The 23,739-nt window shown below is 46.8% G+C and overlaps 1 protein-coding gene across 4 annotated transcripts in view; it reads left to right on the plus strand.

The window, feature by feature from the left end:
• The window catches only part of sdccag8 (SHH signaling and ciliogenesis regulator sdccag8), a 595,448-nt gene that overhangs the window by 389,753 nt on the left and 181,956 nt on the right, over nucleotides 1-23,739 (plus strand). For all 4 annotated transcript variants that reach the window (XR_005462774.1, XR_005462773.1, XM_038815187.1 and 1 more), the window contains exon 15: nucleotides 3,775-3,883. Coding sequence is in view for 2 of the 4 variants with exons in the window: in XM_038815187.1 (XP_038671115.1) it covers nucleotides 3,775-3,883 (109 nt within the window). In the remaining 2 variants the exon portion in view is untranslated. The remainder of the gene's footprint in view (nucleotides 1-3,774; nucleotides 3,884-23,739) is intronic.

Genomic DNA, 23,739 nt, shown 5'->3' on the forward strand with positions numbered 1-23,739 from the left:
CCCCACCTTCTGGGTATGTTCAATGAAGGGGTAGAGAAGAGGGACTGCTGGCTACACTGGCGGATGCATCGATTTTGCTGATCCCAAAAAAGGGGAAGGGTCTGCTGGAAGGCGGGTCCTATAGGCCCATCTCGCTGCTGAATATGGACGTGAAAGTCCTGGCAAAGGTATTGGCAAGAAGGTTGAAGGGGTGTGTATCAGAGGTGGTGTCGGAGGACCAATCGGAGCTTGTGAAGGGGAGGCAACTTTCTAGTAACATTAGGAGGTTGCTAGACGTGATTATGACCCCGTCGGGGAGGGCGTGTACCAGAGGTGATAGTGTCAATGGACGCAGAGAAGGTTTTTGACCAGGTAGGGTGGAGGTATTTGTTCGAAATCCTGGGGAGGCTTGGTTTGCGCCGAGGTTTGTGGCATGGGTTCCGTTGTTGTATGCCACCCCTAAGACAAATGTGTGAACAAATGAGACAAACATGGGGTATTTTGGGGTGCACAGGGGAATGAGTCAAGGATGTCTCCTGTCCCCACTACTGTTCGCACTGGCATTGAGCCCTTGGAGATGGCATTTCGTGTCTCGGCTTAGTGGCGGGGGATTGAGGGGGACAAGGAGCACTGGGTGTCACTGTATGCTGATGACCTGCTGCTGTTTGTGATGGACTCGTTAGAAAGCATGGGCAGAATCATGGGCATACTGAAGAAATTTGGGGCCTTCTCAGACTATAAATTGAATGTTGGGAAAAGCGAGGTTTTCCCGGTAAACGTTTCGGGGTGGCGGGCGAATCTAGGGGCTCTGCCATTTAAGATGGCAAGGGAGAGGCTCCGGTGTTTGGAGATCCAGGTACGGGATGAGTGGACCATGATGCACAGGTGGAACCTGACGGGATTGGTGGGATAGTCTGTATTTGATATCGGCGGGGAGGGTACAGGCGGTAAAGATGAACATGCTGCCAGATTCTTGTTTGATTTTCAGTCCCACCTATTTTCCTCCCAAAATCCTTTTTTCAGAAGGTAGAAGCGTTCATCTCGGAATTTGTGTGGGCAGGGATGGAGCCGAGAGTTAGTAGGATGTTGTTGCAAAGGCAGAGGCGGGAAATGGGGCAGGTGCTCCCCAATTTGCTGAATTGGGCAGAAATGTGGAAAAGGTGAGAAGTGAGTGTGAGGGGAGGGGCAGACTGAGTCAGGTTAGAGGAGGAGTCGTGCAAGAGGACGAGCCTGAGGGCCCCCGCTGCCGATCACTCCGAGGAAGTAGTAGCACTGTGGTGGAGTCGTCCATATAAATCTGGAACCAGCTGAGAAGGCACTTTGAACTGGGGCACATATTGGTGATGACTCCACTGTGTGGGAAGCAGATTTGCGTAGGGTGGATGGATGGGATGTACAAGAGATGGCGGGAAGAAGGGCTAGTATAGCACATGTTTGTGCAGGGCAAGTAAGCTGGGCTAGAGGAACTGCAGGAGAAGTGCGAGTTACCACGGGGGAGTGAGTTCAGATATTGGCAGGTGGAGGATTGTGTGTGCAAGGAGCTGCCCTCATTCCCTCAGGTACCGGAATATACGCTTTTTGAGAAAATGTTGCTCCTGGAAAGGGGGGGTTGGCTTTGAGTTTTGGTGGAGGCTGTTCATGGCTATATTTGAAGAGCTGCTTGTCATTGGGGTGGGGTTTGAGGGCGGGGGGGGGGGGGGGGGGGGGGGGAATGGGAAAAATGTACAAACTGTCCAATCTGGTGGATGTTAAAGTTCTGTTACTATGTTGAACATGTTGGAATCATACCTGGTTGGAGTCATAACTGGAACCAAGGAAGATGGTTATGGTGGTTGGAGGTCAATCATGTCAACTCCAGGACATCACTGTAGGAGTTCCTCAAAGCAGTCTACTAGGTCCAAACTCTTCAGCTGCTTCATCAATGACCTCCCTTCCATCATAAGGTCAGAAATGGGGATGTTTGCGGATGACTGCACAATGTTCAGCACCATTCATGACTCCTCAGGTCATGAAGCAGTCCATGTCCAAATGCAGCAAGACCTGGACAATATCCAGGCTTGGGCTGACAAGTGGCAAGTTACATTTGTGCCACACAAGTGTCAGGCAATGACCATCTCCTACAAGAGAGGATCTAACCACTGCCCCTTGACATTCAATGGCATTACCATTACTGAATTCCCTACAATCAACATCATGGGGTTATCATTGATCAAAAACTGAACTGGACTAGCTATATTAATACTGTGGCTACCAGGGGAGGTCAAAGGCTAGGAATCCTACTGAGAGTAACTCACCTTCTGGTCCCCCCCCCCAAAGCTTGTCCACTACCTTCAAGGCACAAGTCAGGAGTGTAATGGAATACTCTCCACTTGCCTGGATGGGTGCAGCTCCAAGAAGCTCAACACCGTCCAGGACAAAGCAGCGGGCTTGATTGCTCCCCCTTTTGACAAACATTCAAACCCTCCACCACCAATGAACAGTGGCAGCTGCGTGTACCATCTACAAGATGCACTGCAGTAACTCACCAAGGTTCCTTAGACAGCATCTTATGAACCCACAACCATTATCAGCGAGAAGGGCAAGAGCAGTAGCTACCTGGGAACCCCACCAAGTCACTCACCACCCTGACTTGGAAATATATCGGCATTCCTTTACTGACGCTGGACAACATCCTGGAACTCCCTCCCTAACAGTACAGTGGCTGTACCTACACTTCAAGGACTGCAGCGGTTCAAGGAGGTAATTCACACCACCTTCTGAAGGGCAACTAGCGATGGGCAATAAATGCTGGCCTAACCAGCAACGCTCACATTCCACAACTGAATTTTAAAAAAAGTTTGGAATAAAATACCTTAAAGAAAATGAATGCCCTTTCTCCTGGGATTTTAATTTCTTTTTCACTGTCTCCCCATTTTTCTCCCCAAGTCCTTTTATATCAAAATAAACAAATTAATATCCTGCTTTATTTGGGCGGGTAAGACTCCAAGGATCCATGGGGCTTTTCTCCAAAGCGACAGAGGGCTTGGCTCTACACCTCTGTCCCCATGGCACCTCCCTCTTCCCTGTTGAAGAGGATTTTGTTTATGGCCGGGTCTGAGTCTATTTCAGGACATGTGGCCAAATCCACTCAGCAGAGTTAGCTCCATTGAGTGAAGTGAGTACAAAATGAGAAGGTGAACTGGGTCCCATTCTGGATGGTGAATTGTGGAGTGAGACCCTTCGCAGGGTCAATCACGTGTTCATGTTCTCAGCTAAGAGCACGGGGAAAGCAGTCATCCCCACACTGTACATTGCATGCAGCTTATTACAGGAGGGGTTTAGGTGGTGGCGGGGGAGGTTTATTTTTTCTTTCTTTTGTGGGTGAGGTGAATACAGTTGGTTGTGTTTTTGTTATGTTCTATGTTACATTCATTGTTTGTGATGTTGGTTTTGTTATCAAATTTATTGTAAATGGCAAATCTTTAATACAAACATTTTTTAAAAAGATATAAATGTTTAAACCAAGGATGGCATATTAATGCCAGTTCCATTAAAACATGTGTGAAATTAAAGGATTGCACTTAGATTAGCATTTTAGAAGCCAGATCATAAGTCCAAAATGAATGGATTACCATTGGCATTACAATTGGAAAATATATGTCATTATCTGTAAAAGATTGATTTCACTTGTTGTACTTCCATTTGTCATTGCTTCAAGAGAAAGAAGGATTGAGAAGTGGGAGATAAAATTCAGATGGAAAATCAATTATCTCTTAATAGTCTGATGTAATATAAACTCTTCTGATTTTATTATAGTTAATGAACTGGAGATACTACTTAGTTCCCAGAACGGACTCATAAACAAATTGAAAACAGAGTGTCACACTTTAAACCAAAAGCTGCAAAAGATTACAGAAAAAAACAGGTATGAATCATTTCTGACTTTATTCCTAATGGTGAGTTTAAAATTATTGCTATAAAGAAAGGTTTTTTCTAACCATTTCAGTACTGTTTCTGTGTGATTATGGCAAATTTGCTGCACGTCCATGATCTGTTGATATTAGCAGTGTGTTTGTTATGTTGTCTTCTATGATTTTGCGTCTACTGATGTGCACGTAATATCCTACAACGTACACATAATACAGGTTACAGTTCCAGAGGTTGATGTCCAGAGGTTCTGGCATACAGTTGAATAAACCTATTGGAAAAACAAAAGGAAATCCTCTTGCATTCGCCAATTTAAACCAATTTTTGCTGTTTACAAATAGGAGGCAATCATCCAGAACAAAACTTGGAGTAAGAGAGGGGGGTAAGTTGTTGATGTGGTGTACGTGGACTGCCAAAGGCATGTGATAAAGTGCTGCACAACAGACTTCTGAGCAAAGGTATAACTTGTGGAATGAAAGGGACAGTAGTGACATGGATCCACATTTGTCTGAGTGACAGGAATCAGAAAGCATTGGTTAAGGGATGTATTTCGGACTGGAGGAAGATTTGTAGTGGAGTTCCTTCGTGATTGATCTTCCTCATGTATGTTAATGATCTAGACCTTGGTGTAAACGGCACAATTTATAAATTCCTAGATGATAAGAAAATTGAAAAAATTGTAAACTATGACGAGGATAATGTCAACGGCTGAGGTATTCACAATGATCTTCAGCCAGAAATGCAGAATTGATGATCCATCTCGATCTCCTCCAGACGTCCCCAGCATCACAAATGTTAGTCTTCAGCCAAGATGATTCACAAGAAATGGTTGATCGCACTGGATACTGCAAAGGCTAATGGCCCTAACAATATTCCATCAATAGTACTTTTGTGCTCCAGAACTTGCCGCACCTCTAGCCAAGCTGTTCCAGTACAGCTACAACACTGGCATCTACCCGGCAATGTGGAAAATTGCCCAAATGTGTCCTTTACACAAGAAACAGGACAAATCCATGCAAGCCAATTACCGCCCAATCTACTCTCCATCATCAGCGAAGTGATGGAAGGAGTCATCATAGCGGCACTTACTCGCAATAATCTGCTAACGGACTCTCAGTTTGGGTTCCGCCAGGGTCATTCAGCTCCTGACTTCATTACCGCATTGGTTCAAACGTGGACATAAGTGCTGAATGTCAGAGGTGAGGTGAAGTGATGGCCCCAGACATCAAGGCAGCATTTGACCAAGTATGGCATCAAGGAACCCTTGTTAAACTGGAGTTAATGGGAATCGGGGAAAAGTCTCCGCTGGTTGAAGTCATACCTTGCACAAAGGAAGATGGTTGTGGTTGTTGGAGGTCAATCTTCTCAGCTCCAGGGTATCACTGCAGGAGTTCCTGAGGGTAGTGTCCTCGGCCCAGCCATCTTCAATGACCTCCCTTCCGTCATAAGGTCAGAAGTGGGGATGTTTGCAGGTGACTGTATAGTACTGCACAATGTTCAGAACCATTCGCAACTCCTCAGATAATGAAGCAGTCTATGCCCAAATGCATTAAGATTGGGACAATATCTAATCTTGGGCTAACAAGTGACAAGTTACCTTCGCACCACACAAGTCCCAGGATCTAACCACCGCCCTTGCCATTCAATGGCATTACCATTGCTGAATCCCCCACAATCAACATTCTGGGGATTACCATTGATCAGAGACTGAACTGGACTAGCCATATTAATAATGTGGCTACCAGGACAGGTCGAAGGCTTGGAATCCTACGGCAAGTAGCTCACCTCCTGACTCCCCAAAGATGTCCACCATCTACAAGGCACAAGTCAGGAGTGTAATGGAATACTTTCCACTTGCCTGAATGAATGCAGCTCAAACAACCCTCAAGAAGCTTGACACCATCCAGGACAAAGCAGCCTGCTTGATTGCTCCCCCTTCCACAAACATTCAAACCCTCCACCAGCTTGTTTGCCCCTTGTTCTGCACTGTAACCAATCACTATTTGTTAATGTACCATTTTTCAATGTACTCTGTCGATTATTCTTTTGTCTACTATGTACGTACCTTTGCCCGCAGAAAAATACTTTTCACTGTACTCGGTACATGTGACAATAAATATCAATCAATCAATAAAGTAATTTGCCATTGTTCCTTAGAGACAGTACCTTCCAAACCCATGACTGTTACCATCTAGAAGGACAAGAGCAGCAAATACCTGGGAATCCCACCACCTCAAATCACTCACCACCCTGACTTGGAAATATTTCGCTGTTCCTTCACTTTCACTGGCACAAAATCCTGGAACTCTCTCCCTGACAGCACTGTAGGTGTACCTACACCTCAGGGACTGCAGAGGTTCAAGAAGGCAGCTTACCACCACCTCCTGAAGGACAACCAGGGATGGGCAATAAATGCTGGCCTAACCAGTGATGCACGCATCCCATAAATGATTTTTAAAAAGATAAAGACAGATTGGTAGAATGGGTGGGCAAAGGGCAACAGAACAGGGAATGAGTATCCAACCCACACCCCCAACTTCTCGGGCAGCTTTCTGTGACACACCAATGATGAGAACCAGCAACCAGTCAATACGGCGAGAATCACACCTATCCCAGGGGGAAAAAAATCTACTAAGGACAGTGCTCAGCCCATCCCCAAAGTTCCATCCCCAGGGACTGAATCCAGCCTCTCCGGGCCTCCCCATCACAGGCGCCCTGAAAAATGGGCACCTCCGATCCTCAGGGACAACAAGATACCATCCCCGCACCGGGTCTGGCATAACTCAGTAAATTGTGTCCCCGGGATCTTCCACACAACCCCAAAACCCATAACATGCTGAGTCTGCACCCCCCAACCCTACCCAGGGTAATGCACCACCTTCACTCACACAAGGTGAGAAAGGATAATCACTCTAACCCTAGCTAGGAGGGGATCTCAGTCTGCGAGAAAAACAGTCCAAATACCCATCAATAAGGCATCCTGGGCGGGAGGGCCGACCCACTTCCCCCACCACCCGAGAACCTCCACCCATTCCATGAATCCAGACCATACCCAGGTGCAGCACACTGTTCGCCCTGATGAAAAAAGGGGAAAAGAAACAGGGAGGGGTCACCCAACCGAGTTACAGTAACCACCACCATATAAAGGATATCCAGGGCCACTCTCATCACCAATTCCACTTCAGCCTACTCTAATAACAAAACTAGCTAAAATTCAAATCTAAAGAAGAAAAAAAGAGAAACAAAACCAGAAACGGATTAGCTCTAACTGGGATGACTATCCTCAATCACAGCTAGACAAACTAATCGTACCAACCCCAAACTTCCACCCCTCTCCCCGTTCTGGCTCAACTCCTACAGTGCATAAGGAGGCCATTCAGCCCATCGAGTCTGCACCTACCCTGTGAAAGAGCACCCTGTCTGGGCCAACTCCCCTGCCCTATCCCTGGAACCCCACCAAACCTGCACATCTTTAAACACTAAGGGGAAAGTTAGGATGGCCAATTCATTTTTCGACCATGGGAGGAAACTGGAGCAACCGGAGGAATCTCAAGCAGACACTGTGAGAATATGCAAACTCCACACAGACAGTCACCCAAGGCTAGAATTGAACCCATGCCCCGGCGTTGTGAGGCAGCATTGCTAACCACTGTGCCACCATGCCACCCTTTTAAACGAGACAGGGGGTGATGAGGAATACCCTCTTCTCCAGTCACAAGGATTATAAGACACTAAGGAAAGATTGCAATTAGGAGGGAATCTGTGCATAAATCCCATTTCCCCTTTGCTAAATCAGGATAACCAACAGTAGAGGCCACCACATCCCTATTTCATATTTCCATGTAAGAAAAAAGACAGCATCAAGAAAACAGCAACATGATCAACAGGGAGTAATTTTCAGGATAACAGACGAGCTGCAGGGCAGTTCTCAGGATAAAGACATCTTCCCAGTCACACATAGAAAGCAAAATCAACGGATCAAGCAGGATCAACGAGCACTCCTCAGGATCTCGCACGGATTCCGACAATCGTAAGACGAGACATCATTACTTCCGCCATGCCGTCTCGCTAATGCCCAGGCGGTCTACAGTCAAGACCCCAGCCAGAGGTATGACTCGACCGGTTTGGCCACCTCCAACCCCTTATGAGAACGATACAGGATGTGGTCAATAGGCCAGACCAACCCCTAGCCTTGAAGACAGGAAACGTTGTGCTCCACCCTATCTGATACACCCAGTTTCCAGATCAAGATCACCGATACATGGCAGCCAATCTTCAAACTTACTCAGGAACTCTTCCACCACCTCTCGCCCGGGGCCAGGCTCAGGAGTACACACTGCTTGGTCTCCTTCTCCTGAACCCTTCAGGATGGACAACAAGTCATGCAACAGAGCTTGACGGTATGGGGGCGGCACCCAGGAAAAGTGCTCTCTGAAGTACAAAATCCTCCTTGTGTTCCCCCATCGCCCCATAAAAGTACCCCGCAACCCTTGAAGTGAGCCCTGACGACCTGCACTGCAGAGCTGAGATTTTCAGCAAGGACAACATCTCAGTTGGCAGCCATCATCTATTGCAAACAGCATTGCCCAGACGAAAACCCGCTCAATAGCAACTGAAACATGTTTCATGAAAATGGTTCCTGGAAGAAGGGCCTTCATGTGGATAGATTTGAGAGGTTGGGACTGTTTTCCTTGGAGGAGAGAAAGTTGAGAGGAAATTTGATGGAGCAATGCAAAATCATGAGAGGTGTGGACAGAGTAGATAGGAAAAAGCTGTTCCCATCGGTAGACGGATCAATAACATAGATTTAAGATAACTGGCAAAAGAAGCAATGGAGACATGAGGAAAAATATTTTCACACAACGAGTGGTTGGGATCTGGAATGTACTGACTGAGAGCAGGGTGGCGACAGGTTCAATCAAGGTATATTGGATCATTATGTAAAAAGGAAGAACGTGCAGGGCTACAGGGAGAAGGCCAGGGTGTGTAAATTGCTCCTTTGGAGAGCCAGCTTCGACAAGACTGGTTGAATGGCCTCCTTCTGCATTGTAACCATTCTGTGAATATTTAAATAATTTTATCTTGAAAGGAAATAAATAGTTAAGTCCAAGCAAGGTTTAAGTTAAACCTCAGTATGTTGGGACAGGGGTGCTTCATAGGAAAATACATGCTTTTCATTTCATCTCACTACTACAATGCCATGCAAAGGAAAACAAAGGGCAGAATTTTTTCTGTGGGCTTTTGAATACTACATCAGACTGCAGTGTGAAGCAGAAGCCTGCACTGTAAGAAACATTCACTTGTTGTGCTTTACCCCGGGGCTGCCAATTAATAGCTAGAGGTCAGGATCGCCATCCAAGTAAAAATGGTTGGTACTGTAGTCTCTCAAATTTGGATGGCCAATGAGAGTCCATCCAGCTTGAAAGGTGCAACAGGCTGCAATGGGAGTTAAGTAAGGAAGAGGGCACTTCAGAATGGAGACATTCTCCAACTTTTTAAAATCTACAATAAAATGAGCTTTTGGCACCCAGGTTCACCACAGTGGGAGGGATCTTCTCTACAGGTGACCTGTAGGGGCTAAGGTGCAGGCAAGGAGGACCTGTAAGCCTGCCTGAAGCACTCGCCCTCTGGTCTGCTGTCTGGAGGCCATCATTCTGTAGTTGAACTGGCCCCTACCACCTGTGGAAACCTGTAGACCAACAGTCTGTCTCTTATAATTTGTCTTAATGTTTGCCTATCCACCGCTTGCGAGCAATTATCTCTGTTGCATGAACCACCACCCCCTCTTCCCCTCCAGGCTTCCCTCTGCAAAAAGTGCCCAGGTTCGGTTGGATCCAGGATTCGGGTCAACGTCACTGTTTTTAGCACTCGTCCACTTCCATCCCCAGCCAACGTAAAAAATCAGCCACAAAGTGCCTACACTAAAGCTCGCTGAAAATAACTAAAATAAGCCAATTATCTTGATCAGAGGTCCAACAACAGCAAGGCCGAAGTAAAAGTTTGTGTCATTGCAAATGTCATGTTCTCTGCTCTGAATTAAAAGAAAGGTGCATCCACTGTTCTTTACTTCTTAAGTTGCTTTCTCTACATTAGTAACATAGAAAACATTTAAAAAATAGGAGCAGGAGGAGGCCATTCAGCCCTTCAAGGCTGCTCCACCATTCAATATGATCATGGCTGAACACCCAACTAAATAGCTTAATCCCACTTTCCCCCATTTCCTTTGATCCTCTTCGCCCTAAGTGCTATATCTAACTGCTTCTTGAAACCATACAATGTTTTGGGCTCAACCGCTTGTGGTAATGAATTCCACTCTCTGGGTGAAGACATTTCTCCTCTTCTCTGTCCTAAATGAAGGGCAGCATCGTGGCACAATGGCTAGCACTGTTGCCTCACGGCACCGAGGACCCGAGTTCGAACCAGGTCACTGTCCATGTGGAGTTTGCACATTTTCCCTGTGTCTGTGTGAGTCTCGCCCCCACAACCCAAAAATGATATGCAGGGTAGGCGGATTGACAACATTAATTGTGCCTTAATTGGGGGGATAAAAGAATTGGGCACTCTAAATTTAAAAATAAATCAGACTGTGACCCCTGGTTCTGGACACACCTACCATCAGGAACAACCTTGCTGCTTCTACCCTGTCTAGTCCTGTTAGAATTTTATAGTTTTTTATGAGATCCCCCTCATTCTTCTGAACTCCAGTGAATACAATCCTAACCAATTCAATCTCTCCTCATACATCCCTGGAATCAGTCTGGTAAACCTTCGCTGCACTCCTCCCATAGCTAAAACATCCTTCCTCAGATAAGGAGACCAAAACTGTACACAATATTCCAAGTGTGGCCCCACCAAAGAAGACATTCCTGCTCCTGTACTCAAATACTCTCGCAATGAAGACCAGCATACCATTTGCCTTCTTTAACGTCTGCTGCACCTACCTGCATGCTTATCTTCAGTGACTGGTGACTGCATGTTATCCTCTCCTAATTTATGGCCATGCAGATAATAGTCTGCTGCCTTGAATTTGCCACCAAAGTGGATATCTCACCTCAAAAAGGAATAAGGGGCACCCGCTGAAGATCTGGCTAATAACGTCAGTACTGAAGCCGGTGACCAATGTGGAGACCTGATATAACGAGGCCCATGTGGCCACCCGGGATGGCATTGGCCGGTGCATTGGACTGTTTAAAATGCTGTTCCGATTCCTTAACCGCTCCAGTGGTGCATCGCAATACATCCCCCGGAGAGTTGCCTGCTTTGTGGTGGTCTGCTGTGCCCTCTGCAACATGGCACAGCAGCGGGGTGATGAGCTGAAGGTGGAGGAGGAGGAACATGCGGCCACTGAGGAGGACATTAAAGAACTACTGCAAGAGGGGCTGGAGGACGAGCCCATGGAGGACACAAGGGTGGCAGCCGGAGGACGGCAACAGGTGGGGTCCAGCTTGCCCGCCAACCAGGAAGGCCCGCCTTGCTCGCTTCTCATGGCTTCATCTGTCATCTCCCCCCTTTTCTGCTTCCCGCCCACCATCCCAACACCCCCCCCCCCCAACCCGGGAGGGTCTATGACATACCACGCCAGGCTTATGGGCTTGTGTTGGCACTATCAGAGGGTCAGTATACAAGGTAGGGGGGTGTGATGATAGCCTGCTGTGAGATGAGCTCTGGTGCTCCTCATTCTATACCATAGTCTGACTCCTGTCCATTGGCTGAGTGCATGCTTGCACCCATCACCTGCATGTGGTATTCCGTGCTTCGGGTGGGGGGGAGAATGCACTTTACATGCCTTGGCGGCATCCCCCCCCCCCCCCCCCCCCCCCCCCCCCCCCCCGCCCCCACAGCACCCTCCCGGTGATCCTCTACCTGCTTAACTCTCCGTGCTCTACCGCTATGTCTGGGGTGTCCCTGGGATACACATCAGGGGTGGGGGCAGTCTGCTGCCGTCCGTGTCCAGTGGCCTTTGATACCTCTGGCAGCGTCCACTGGAGGGTTTGAGGCTGGAGGGCTCCGTCCACATTGGCAGTGGCACATGTCTTGCCATGCCACCCTGTTCGAGGGGTCACCTCAGGTCGGAGGGGTAGCTGGATTGAGCTCCAGATGTCCCTGTGTTGTCTAGCTCTGCCAGCCCTGGCTGCTCCCCAGTGTCTGCAACATGGTGTTGATGCCCTCCACAATGCAGTTCTGAGGGTGGGCCATGCTCTACAGCACCTCGCCAATATCCACCTGCACCTGGGTCACTGTCCTCAGCAACCGGTACATGCTCTGGGCCGTCAGCAATGCTCACCTGAAACTGGGACATGCTCTGCAGTGACTCGGACATGCTGTCGAGTTGCTCAGCCATGGCCATCGCTGACTGAGTAATGCCTTGGACACCACCATTCATGGTGGTGACATTATGCTCCAGGCTCGCCACTGCTGTCGCCATCCTAGAAATGTTGGCCTCGGTGCCACTCATTGCCAGTGCTATCTCCTGCGCCTTCGGGTTTGTCCAATCAGCTATGAACCTGTTGGAGTGTCGCTGACATCCCCCTCTGACTCTTATGGCCACACCCTATTGACTCCATCAGCCCCAGGATTAACTGGTCCAGGACTCAGCATCTGATTGGGACTCAGCTAGGTCCTGGGATCCAGCAGATCTCCAACTGCTGTCTCCTCTGGACGTTCTTGCCTCCACCTGATGTGCTCACCAGATTGTACTCCAAAAGCCTGTCTAATACTTTCTCCCACTGAGGTGTGTGTCTCTGCATTGGTGAAAGGTGGTGATGACGGCTGTGAAGCCCCGATGGTGGAGGTGTTCCCTTGGACAGCATCAGGAGGGAGGGGGGGGGGCACCAACAGATGGATGTGGGAGAATGGACATGTGGAAAGTTGGAGGGAAGGATCACCATCCTGGCATTAACAACTCATGTGGGACAGGTCATTTGCCTGTCGGTGGATGCTCACATCTGTGGCGCAGGCCAGGGTCGACATTGTTGACTGCTCTGTCCTCGGTCACACCCGCGACCTCCAGGGCCCGTTCATCATAGTGGGTGAGGACCAAGGTCCAGCACCCTCGGCCCTTTCCTGTCTGCTACGGGCCAACTTGTCCTGTGGAGACACAGAGAGGGCATTGTGAGCCGCATGTTTCAGGCATCGGGGTAGGGGGGGCATGGTGGGGACAGGCGAGTACACCACTATTGAGCATGTGTGCTGGTGGGTGCAAGGGGCGAAATTCTCCCAAAGGGAGACTGAGTGCCAATGCCGGAGTAAAACTCCGGCATCGGAGGCCGCTCCTCGCCCCCTATTCCCCCCCCCCCCCCCCCAGGGGGCTAGGAGCGGCAGTTCATAAATCCCGAACGCCCGGCCTTGACGCTTGTGTCAAAGCGGCGCGCCAGGAATGACGGGCCTGCGGTGCCGAGGTGACGTCAGCATCGCATGCGCGGTTGCCGTCTTCCCTTCCGCTGCCCCCGCAAGACATGGCGGCTTGATCTTGCGGGGCGGCGGAGGGAAAAAAGTGTGTCTCTTAGAGACGCCAGCCCGATGATCGGTGGGCACCAATCGCGGACCAGTCACCTCACGAGCACGCCCGAGGTGCTCGATCCTCCCTCCGCCCCCCACAGGCCCCACACTTACCTGTCGCGCGCTGTTCACGACGGCAGCGACCAGGTGTGGTTGCCGCGGGCGTGAACCGGTCGGGTTCATCAGGCCGCTCGGCCCATCCGGGCCGGAGAATCACCGGTCGCCGTGAAAAACTTCGAAAACCGTGAAAATATTTTGGGGGGGGGGGGGGGGGGGGGGGGGGCGGGTGCCAGGGCAGCGTGTCGTGATTTGCCCGGCCCTCCCGCGATTCTCCCACACGGCGTGGGGAGCGGAGAATCGCACCCAAGGTGTTCTGGGGTATGTTGCGATATTCTGCTGAAGGGGAAGGTACCGGGCGCAGGGGCGTCAGGGGTCGGATAGGCAGGACTGGTGCCAGGGGGTCGATGCCAACTCAACTATGTGGCACGGTGCCAGTTATTGAGCTTCTTGCAGCACTGGGTGCTGGTCCTCCTGGTGACACTCGCCGAGTTGATGGCCCCTGCCGCTACCTCCCAGGTGGTGCTGATTGACCTGTGGTTGACTCTTGGACCCACTCAGGGGAACAGGGTATCTCGTCTGGACTCAACCGCGTCCATCAGTCTGGCCAGGTTGGCATCTCCAAATCGTGAAGATGGTCTACAGAGTGGCATGGCTGTATGCTGTCTGGGGTTTCCTCTGCGGGAATCGGTTTAAGTACTACTTCCCCTTGTTAGCAGGGAGCTGCTAAGCGCAGTTCCAGCGAATCAGCCGGCGGGACAGTCATTTGCAGCATGAAGACCGTGGGGCATCATTAAGTGCCCTAATTAACGTTAAATATCGGTGATGGCCTCGCCGGGTTGGCCATCAGGAAAGACTCGGCAATTCCAGCTCGCTACCACACTGAGAATTAATTTGGTTAGATTGCGACCTTTGCAGGCCTGGCTTTTTTTTTTAAAAGTGGTTTCTTTTATCCTTTAATGAAAGTTAATGCTGATTGCTGAACGATGTGAAGAGTTCTATCTAAATTTGGCTAGTACCTTTTGGTCAAAATTGGATTTTGCTTTTAAAAGCTTGAATCAGGTTTACTGAACACAATCATGCGATTTCAATATGTTTCTATTCGGCATAGTGTTATTAGGTGTTCTTGTCACAAAAGACAGTTGAGGTCATAGAGATAAATTCCCCATGTTTTCTCCATTCAGCCAAAGCTTCTGAGTTTCCAGTACACCTCTGGGACCTGCTAAAATGGGAGATATATGGTGGGATTTCCTGGCCAATCACAATGGGGGGGATCCTACGGCCATGCCAATGGCACACCCCCACAAGGGGATTTGCGCCAGTGAACGGTTTGTTCAACAGGAAACCCCACTAACAAAGACAGGACCAGAAGATCCCACCGCCGGCCAATGGAGGGTCACCCTCCTCCACTGCAGAACATACAGCAGAGTGGGAGGAAAATCCCGCCCATTTTGTCCGGGAGAGTTCCTAACCATCTAAATCTAAAGTAAGAAAGAAGGAGTTGCATTTATAATATCATCTTTCATAACCACAGGATGTCCCAAAGTGCTCTCCAGCCAGTGAAGTATTTTTGAAGTTTGACACTGTTGTAATGTAGGAAATGAATCAACCAATTTGCATACAGCAAACTCCCACAAATAGCAGTGTGATAATGACGAGAAATCCTTTTCAGCGGTTCATTGGGCGATAGATATTGGCCAAGACAAATGAATAACTGCCCTGGTTCCTTTATGTAATAGTCCACCTTAGAAGGTAGAGCATTGGTTTAAAGTCAGATCCAAAGGATAGCTCCTCTAACAGTGTAATACTGCAATGTGTGCATCAATTTTGATTATTGTGTTCAAGCCCTGACGTGGAACTTGAACTACAAACGTCTGACTCAGAGGTAAGAATGCTACCAACTAATGAGCAATTTGCAGTCAGTGCTCCCCATACTAGGATAGATGGGAGTCAGGAGATAAGCAGGTACAGTTTTGATTATAGTTGCCCATTTAGAGTAAACAATATAAGAATCACCTAGCTTAGCACACCCTAAAGGCATGAATATAGGAATAGAAAGCAAATTAACATTAAATGAGAGATAGTTGTTGGGAGACCGGACCAGGCCCCCAACTTTTGTTCGAATACAGTACGGGAAACTCCAAACAATTTATAATTTGTAAAACTGAGTGATGGCTCTGACCAATAAGTATCTTTTATGTTAAAAATACTCTTTTAAACATAAAGTTAACCATATCAACATCAAAGAAATAGCTTTAAAATGAACAGTTCTTAAATAAAAGTAAAAACCTTTATCTCACTATCTACACCTACCACTATATATATTTAAATAAAGCAACCCAATCACTTCAAAATCTACCCATAAATAACATTAACCACTCGGATTTCTTGTTCTCTGTGCAAACTTTTGGAGAGAAACCCTTTCAAGAACAACCTAAAAACCCTTCTGTCTTGTCAGATTCAAATCCTATAGTAGGCAGTACGGTGGTGCAGTGATTAGCACTGCTGCCTCATGGCGCCGAGGTCCCCGGCTCTGGGTCACTGTCCGTGTGGAGTTTGCACATTCTCCTTGTGTTTGCGTGGGTTTCATCCCCAAAACCCAAAGATGTGCAGGGTAGGTGGATTGGCCATGCTAAATTGCCCACTTATTTGAAATAATGAATTGGATACTCTAAATTTATAAAAGAAAACAAAAACAAATCCTGTAGTATACTGTTTCAAATTAAAATCTTCTAGCAGACTTCAAAATTACAGACAAACCTAACTCCTCCCATTAGTTACATCATGTGTATCACACCAAGTTATCCCACGGTGGCACAGTGGTTAGCACTGCTGTCTCAGTGCCAAGGACCCGGGTTCAATTCCGGCCTTGGTTGACTCTGTGCAGAGTTTGCATTTTCTCCTTATGTCTGCTGGGTTTCCTCCGGGTGCTCTGGTTTCCTCCCACAGGCCAAAGATGTGCAGGTTAGGTTATGGGGTTACGGATGTAGGGCAGGGTGGACTGGGGAGTGGACCTAGATGAAGTGCTTTTTCAGAGGGTCGGTGCAGTCTTCATGGACTGAATGGTCTCCTGCACTATAGGGATTCTCTGAACCTGCTTATTTAGGCCTAAACACAATCCCTCCAATTATCCACATCCAAGGCAATGTGCTGCAATCAAACAATGTTCCAATTGCCATCTCACTGTAAACAAGTAAATGGTTGGAAGCAATGGTTACTTCACTTTTACGATTACTTAATCACGGCTTTAGTAGTCACCCAGGGTTTTTAATTACATCACTGCCACAAATATAAAATATATATATCAATAATATACATTCATCACATCGTGTTCTGGGCATTCCTACAATCCTAGATTTAACAAATACAGTTAACTGGAAAACTGAGGGAATGTGCAAATGTACAAAGCAAAATGGAGTAGGTGAATACTTGGGCTTCTTTTCCGGATTAAAGGGTGAAGAATCTTGCCTAAATAGGACAGACATTACTAATGTGATTTATTTAAGCCAGAGGAGAGGTGTATTACAGACCATGCACTAGAACACAAGGACTAGAAATTTTGTCAGGAGAATATGAAGCTGAAGACCATAATTTGGGCAGAAAATCATTGGGGTAAGACCAAACATATTCCCAAAAGAAGCTACCAAGCTGCAATAAAAGCTGTCTGTCCTGCGCGGGTAGAGAATTTTCAAATACAATGAGCATTAAAACAAGTGTGCAAGTGATATACAGCTAATAATCAAGGGGAACAAATAGGTGTATAAAAGTATAGAGGGAAAGCTAATTGTTGGGTAACTAAAGCTAGTTAGAGATGAAACCAGAAGTATTATATGGTACGAAGAGATGGCAGAGATACAAAATGAATACTTTGCCTGGGTTTTCGCAATAAGTGGCACAAAAAGAGGTGGCCCAATTAAGTAAGATAAGATCACAAGAACTAGGAGCAGAAGTAGACTGTCCGGCCCTTCGAGCCTGCTCCGCCATTCTATAAGATCATGGTTGATCTTTTCGTGGTCTCAGAACCACTTACCCGCATTCTCGCCATATCCCATAATTCCATTATTTTTCAAAAAAACATCTACCCTATCTTTAAATATATTCAATGAAGTAGCGTCTAGTACTCCATTCGGTAGGGAATTCCATACTTTAACCACCCTCTGAGTGAAGATGTTCCTCCTTGATTCAGTCTTAAATCTGCTCCCCCTAATCTTGGGCTATGCCCTCTTGTCCTACTTTCACCTACCAGTGGAAACGTCCTTTCTACTTGCATCTTATCCATTCCCTTCAAAATTTTATGTTTCTATTAGATCCCCCCTCAACCTTCTGAATTCCAGTGAATATAATCCCAATCTACTCAGCCTCTCCTCATACGATAACCCCCTCAACTCCGGAATCAGCCTAGTGAACCTCCTCTGCACCCCCTCTAGTGCTAGCACATCCTTTCTCAAGTGTGGAGACCAAAACTGCACACAGTACTCCAGGTGTGGCCTCACCAGCACCTTGTACAACTGCAACATTACCTCTCTACTTTTAAACTCAATCCTCTTCGCAACGAAGGACAAAATTCCATTTGCCTTCCTGATTACTTGTTGCACCTGCAGACCAACCTTCTGTGACCCATGCACAAGTACACCCAGGTCCCTCTGCATAGCAGCATGCTGCAGCTTTTTACCATTTAAGTAATAATCCGTTCTATTGTTACTCCTACCAAAATGCACGACTTCACACTTATTGACATTATACTCCATCTGCCAGATCTTTGCCCACTCACTCAATGTGTCAATGTTCCTCTGTAAGGTTTTACAGTCCTCAGTACACTTTGCTTTGCCACACACCTTCGTGTCATCTGCAAACTTGGATACCTTACACGTAGTTCCCAACTCCAAATAATCTATATAAATTGTAAATAATTGTGGTCCCAACACCGATCCCTGAGGCACACCACTCGTCACTGATTGCCAGCCAGAATAGCACTCATTTATTCCCACTCTTTGTTTCCTGTTAGACAACCAATCCTCTATCCATGCTAGTACTCTACCCTTAACACCATGCATCCTTATCTTATGCAGCAGCCTCTTGTGCGGTACCTTGTCAAAGGCCTTTTGGAAATCTAGGTACACCACATCCACGGGGTCCTCTTTGTCTACCTTGCTCGAAATGTCTTCATAGAATTCCAAGAGATTCGCCAAGCATGACCTGCCCTTCATGAATCCATGGTGCGTCCGTTCAATGGGACAATTTCTATCGAGGTGCCCTCCTATCTCTTTCTTGATAATAGACTCGAGCATCTTCCCCACGACAGAGGTTAAGCTAACCGGTCTATAATTCCCCATCTTTTGTCTACTTCCCTTTTTAAACAGTGGCGTCACATTTGCTGTTTTCCAATCCTCTGGGACTGCCCCAGTGTTCAGAGAATTTTGGAAAATTACCACCAGTGCATCTGCTATTACTGCAGCCATCTCTTTCAGTACCCTGGGGTGCATTCCATCAGGGCCAGGAGACTTATCTATCCTGAGCTCCATTAGCTTGCCCAACACTTGCTCTTTCGTGATAGTAATGGTTTCCAGGTCCTCACCTACCTTCTTCTCTCGGTCAATTGCTGGAAAATCATAGCTAAGGAAATAGTACCACAAAAAAATGATGGAAGTGCTGAAATGCACTGGGCCCTGCTGACTTGAATCCTAGAATGCTGAGTGAGTCAACAAAAAAAGTAGCAGAGACCAAACGTAATCTTTCAAATAACCTTGGACACGGCAGTTGTGCCTACTGGAGGGATGCCGGTGCAACACCTCTGTTGAAAAAGAGAGAAAGGGATTACTCCGATAACTAAAGACTAGTTGGAAGTGGGTTAATTTATGGAGGACACCGTATCAGATCATTAATACACAGAAAAACTTGATGCAACCTGGGACCTGAATCATTTGAAATCAAAACCAAAAATGCTGAAAATACTCAGCAGGTCAGGCAGCTTCTATGGAGAGAGAAACAGAGTTAACAGGGCTGAACTTCAACTCTTAAAAAGATTGGTCATGGTCATGTCAGATGTTAAAATGCAAGAAATCTGAAGGGATCCAACCCACCTCGAATCTCCCCAACTAAATTGAACAGTCAGGATGATGGGTGGGTGACCAAACTGCTCACAGGAAGTGTGTTGGTAATTTAAATATTATAATGTGGCTGCATGCCTCAACCGGGTTGTGCAACCCAGGTGACTGGTGAACTTGGCCACAGAAATCTTGTCAGCTTAAAGGAGACAAGAGGGACTGCATCCATAAGTACAGATTTTGGTCAAGAGAAACAAGAATGTCCCCTCCAGGTCCAACAAGCTACCCAGTAAACACCACACCCATCTCCACAATCTGCCTGTTCTTCACCTCTTCCCCATCCAACCTCCCCTGCCCTACTTCTATGATCCGTATCTCAGCTCCCCAAGCTTCCATTTTCAGAGTCTGTGATAACTTTGACAAACTTTACAAACTAAGTTCAGTGGTATCGAGAATAAGACATGGGTGTGAAATAATAAATAGCTACAGTGAGAGAGAGCAATAATAAAATGGGAAAGTATTCATTGATGTGTCCCACCTACAGATTAGTGTTGAGACCCATCTTGGTTATGAGTGACCCAGATTTGCAGTTTCAGTGCAAAGCAGTGAAATCATAGATGGCACAAGCTCTGAGGCGCCGGCCAAAAATTCTACAAAGGGAGCTCAATGAGGTCTGCATGCAGCTGGGATGATCAGTTGTAGATCAATCCAGACAAATTTGGAACAATAATAACATGTAGTTCGGGTGGTATACGTTTTACTGAGAGCTGAGTTGAAAGAGATCTGGAGGTATTAGTTTACTTGCCGTACTAGCATTGAAACAGTGTCAGGTAGTAAAACTAGCAGCATGCTGGATTACAATGCCAAATCAGTTGAGTTCAAATCCCTAAAGGTTGTGATGCAATTGCATAGGCTGCACCTGGAGTACTGCGCATAATCTGACTAACACAACATAAAAGTAGTTCACCCTGACTTCAGAAGCAGTTAACTTGTGTTAGTCAACCTCCATATACACATCTTTATGGGTTGTTTATGAACCCCTAATTATTTAGTATTAATAGAGGCTCAAAACCAAGAACATAAATTTCAGATATACAGGTACTCTCTAGGTACACAAGGGCATGAGGACATAACACTAGAACTGTGAAACGGCATGTTTAGGACACACAACAGGAAATGTTTCCTTAAATAGAGATTAAAAGCTGGAATGGGTTGCCAAAGTGTAGTTGAGGCCATAACATTGGACTAAATTCAGAAACAGCTGGATACAGTATTGTGAGATGATATTCCAGAAAAATGAGCTCAGGTAAGCTGAAGGACCATCTTTATCTACATGATTTTATAATGCAATCAGGCCAGTCATGCATTCGGTCCTGCAGTGATTTCAGCAGCTCAGTTGCAGTCACAATTTTGAATTCTTATCAGAGTCCTTCATGATGTCCTTTATCCAGAGCTTAAAGAGAGGTGGACGACTCTTTTCAAAAGCAGTAAGAATACACATTTTAAAACACAAAGATTTTATTTCAGAATTATTAGTCAAACAGCTCCAACCTCTTCCAACATTATTCCTGATTCCAGTAATTTTTCAAAGATATTGAAAGGAACAAGATAAGGACTGATCCCTATTTAGACCCCTGCCCCACGTGACTCTGACGACCATAATTCTCATCTGGTCTCCTTCATAAAGAGAGAATCATTTTACTTTCCCAACAGGCGAGAGCTTCTCTCTGAGAGTCTGGCACCGTGAAACATTCAGCTTCCAGCTGCTGGCTTGGCTGTTGAACAGGAATGGTTAAAAAGCCCAGGGCTTATGAAAGGAAGTGATAGAGATCATCATAGCTGCAAGGAAACCTTCCACACAGTCTGTTTGTAACAGTAAGTGGAAAAGGTTTGCCATCTGGTGCCAAGATCATGGACAGGATCCCGTGCTGTGTAGGATCCTTGTGATTCTCGACTATTTGGGTATTCTGGTAGAATCTGGACTGAAGCCCAGTTTGATCAGAGTACATACAGCAGCTTTCCTAGTGTCAGTATAAAGGAACCAGGTGGGTGTTCGTTCTATGCTGTCACAGTTTACAAAAAGAGTTTGGAAAGTCAGAACTCCACATAAGTTCTTTGCTTCTAGTGTGAGCTACATGACTTTTTAAAAATAATTTATTTGATCCTAGTCCCCCTTTCCCTTTGGTGGACTGTCACCTACTGAATACACATTTCTTGGACGGGAGGACTAAATGAGAATTTGCTCCTAGATCTTCACGACATCTCCTCTGTCGTCAGCCACCAGGGGATGTACAAGTGTGACTCAAGGTGACAGGTTTGCCTATTTTCCTTTCTTTCCCGTGGAGAAGCACCTGTCCTTCACTCAGTGGTTTCTCACTATGGCCCCACTTAGGATCAGATCAGAAACTCACCCTGGGGGAAGAACTGCTCTCATGTGTTTGCATTTTTGTGCACATAGTAATTGCTGTAATTTTTTCACTCCCCCACTCTGCCACCTTTCTCCTCACATGTGGGAATCATTGATATAAATTCATCTCACACTGCTTTACAGAGTAGTACTTTGACACTCTAATCCATTACACATTTCCAAAAACCTGAAGCTCTTGTAACCTTTTAGGGCCCATGAGAAATATACATTCCAAATTAGCGAACGAAACGTTAGTAACTAACCTTCATTGGGTCCAGAGTTTTGAGAATAACGAGCTCAGTAACACTATATCATCTTTCCCGATCGCTGAAACTTCCTTCTTTCTCGTCTCTCACTGGTCAGTGAAGAAACACATGTTCAATTACTTTGAGGTGTGAAAAAGCATGTTGTTCTTACTGAACAGAACAAAATCTCTGAGAATACACAGTCAAAGGGGTGGTACAATGGGTGACCTTTTCACGACTCCAGGATAGTGGGGCTTGGAGGTGGATCCAGGAAGACTGGGAAAATGTGGAAAGCCAAGCCAGGATGGCTCTTCAGAGACTGGCAGCCAAATAAAATGGGTAAGGTTCCAATTAGGGCCAATTTTGTGGTCTCATAATAATTTTCCCGTTAGCAGGGTTGTACATGCTACATGCAGAGGTCACCGGTACAATAAGGGCAGCCTCATTGCAGAGCTCCAAGCCGCCTATTGGTATATCCGTCATAATTATCATAAGGTTAATGTGGGGGGGGTACGGGTATATGGTGGATATGTGGGTTTGAGTAGGGTGATCATGGCTCGGCACAACATTGAGGGCCGAAGGGCCTGTTCTGTGCTGTACTGTTCTATGTTCTAATTATTGATTTGCATGCACTCTTCTGAGGGCACCTCAAAGGTGAGGTGCACTGGGGTCCCCAACCTCTCTCAGCAACACGCCCCACCTCCAATTGAACAGGAAGGTGTGACTGCGAGTGATGTAGGCAAGGGGATTCAGAAGGCAGGAGTACAGGAACCTCAGCCATTGCACTCAACCAACAGATTTAGCTTGTATGGATGGGAGCAGGGGCTGCATGATAGATGAGTAAACGGACCAAGGCACCGTGATACAGGAAACTATTCAAGCGGGGGAATACGGATGTGAAAGTTGCTACAGCCTCGAGGACCAGAGGCTGCTCTCCTCTTAAGAGAGCTGACTGGTGGTGATTCAATCTGAGGGTCACCACACCTCAGTCGAGGGGCAAGGTTGAGATCATGGGCCTCCATGGATGATTGGAATTGAACCCATACTGTTGGCGTCACTCTGCATAATGAAGCAGCCGTCCAGTCAATTGAACAGAGGGCAGTGTAGTCCGGGGGATAGACACTGTTCTCTAGCGGAGAGCAAGAGTCAGACAGCTGTGTTGCATGTTCCATGCCAGGATTCGGGACATTTGCTTGGGGCTGGAGAGGATCTTGCAGGGGGGGGCGGGTGGATCCAGTTGTCACGGTCCACATAGAGATGACTAGGATAAAGGTTCTGCTTAGACAATATGAGCAGCAGAACATAAAATTACTGAGCCTTTAGCAGATTGGTGCAAGCTAAATAAGAATGGGGAATTGAATGTGTGGCTCAAAGCTTAGCGTGGGAAGAATGGGTTTTGATGTGTGAGGCATTGGCACCACTACTGGAGAAAGTTGGCGCTGTACCATTGTGATGGTCTTCACCTGAACCATGCAGGAACGAGAGTTCTGGCGAGTTGTGTAACTAGGGAAATAGGGAGGGCTTTCAACTAAATATTGGGGAAAGGGAGAGATAACGTGAGGCATCAAGATCTGGTAGATTAAAAGAAAAGACCAAAGCAATA

Source organism: Scyliorhinus canicula, chromosome 1 (assembly GCF_902713615.1).
Source record: "Scyliorhinus canicula chromosome 1, sScyCan1.1, whole genome shotgun sequence".
NCBI classification, from domain to species: domain Eukaryota; kingdom Metazoa; phylum Chordata; class Chondrichthyes; order Carcharhiniformes; family Scyliorhinidae; genus Scyliorhinus; species Scyliorhinus canicula.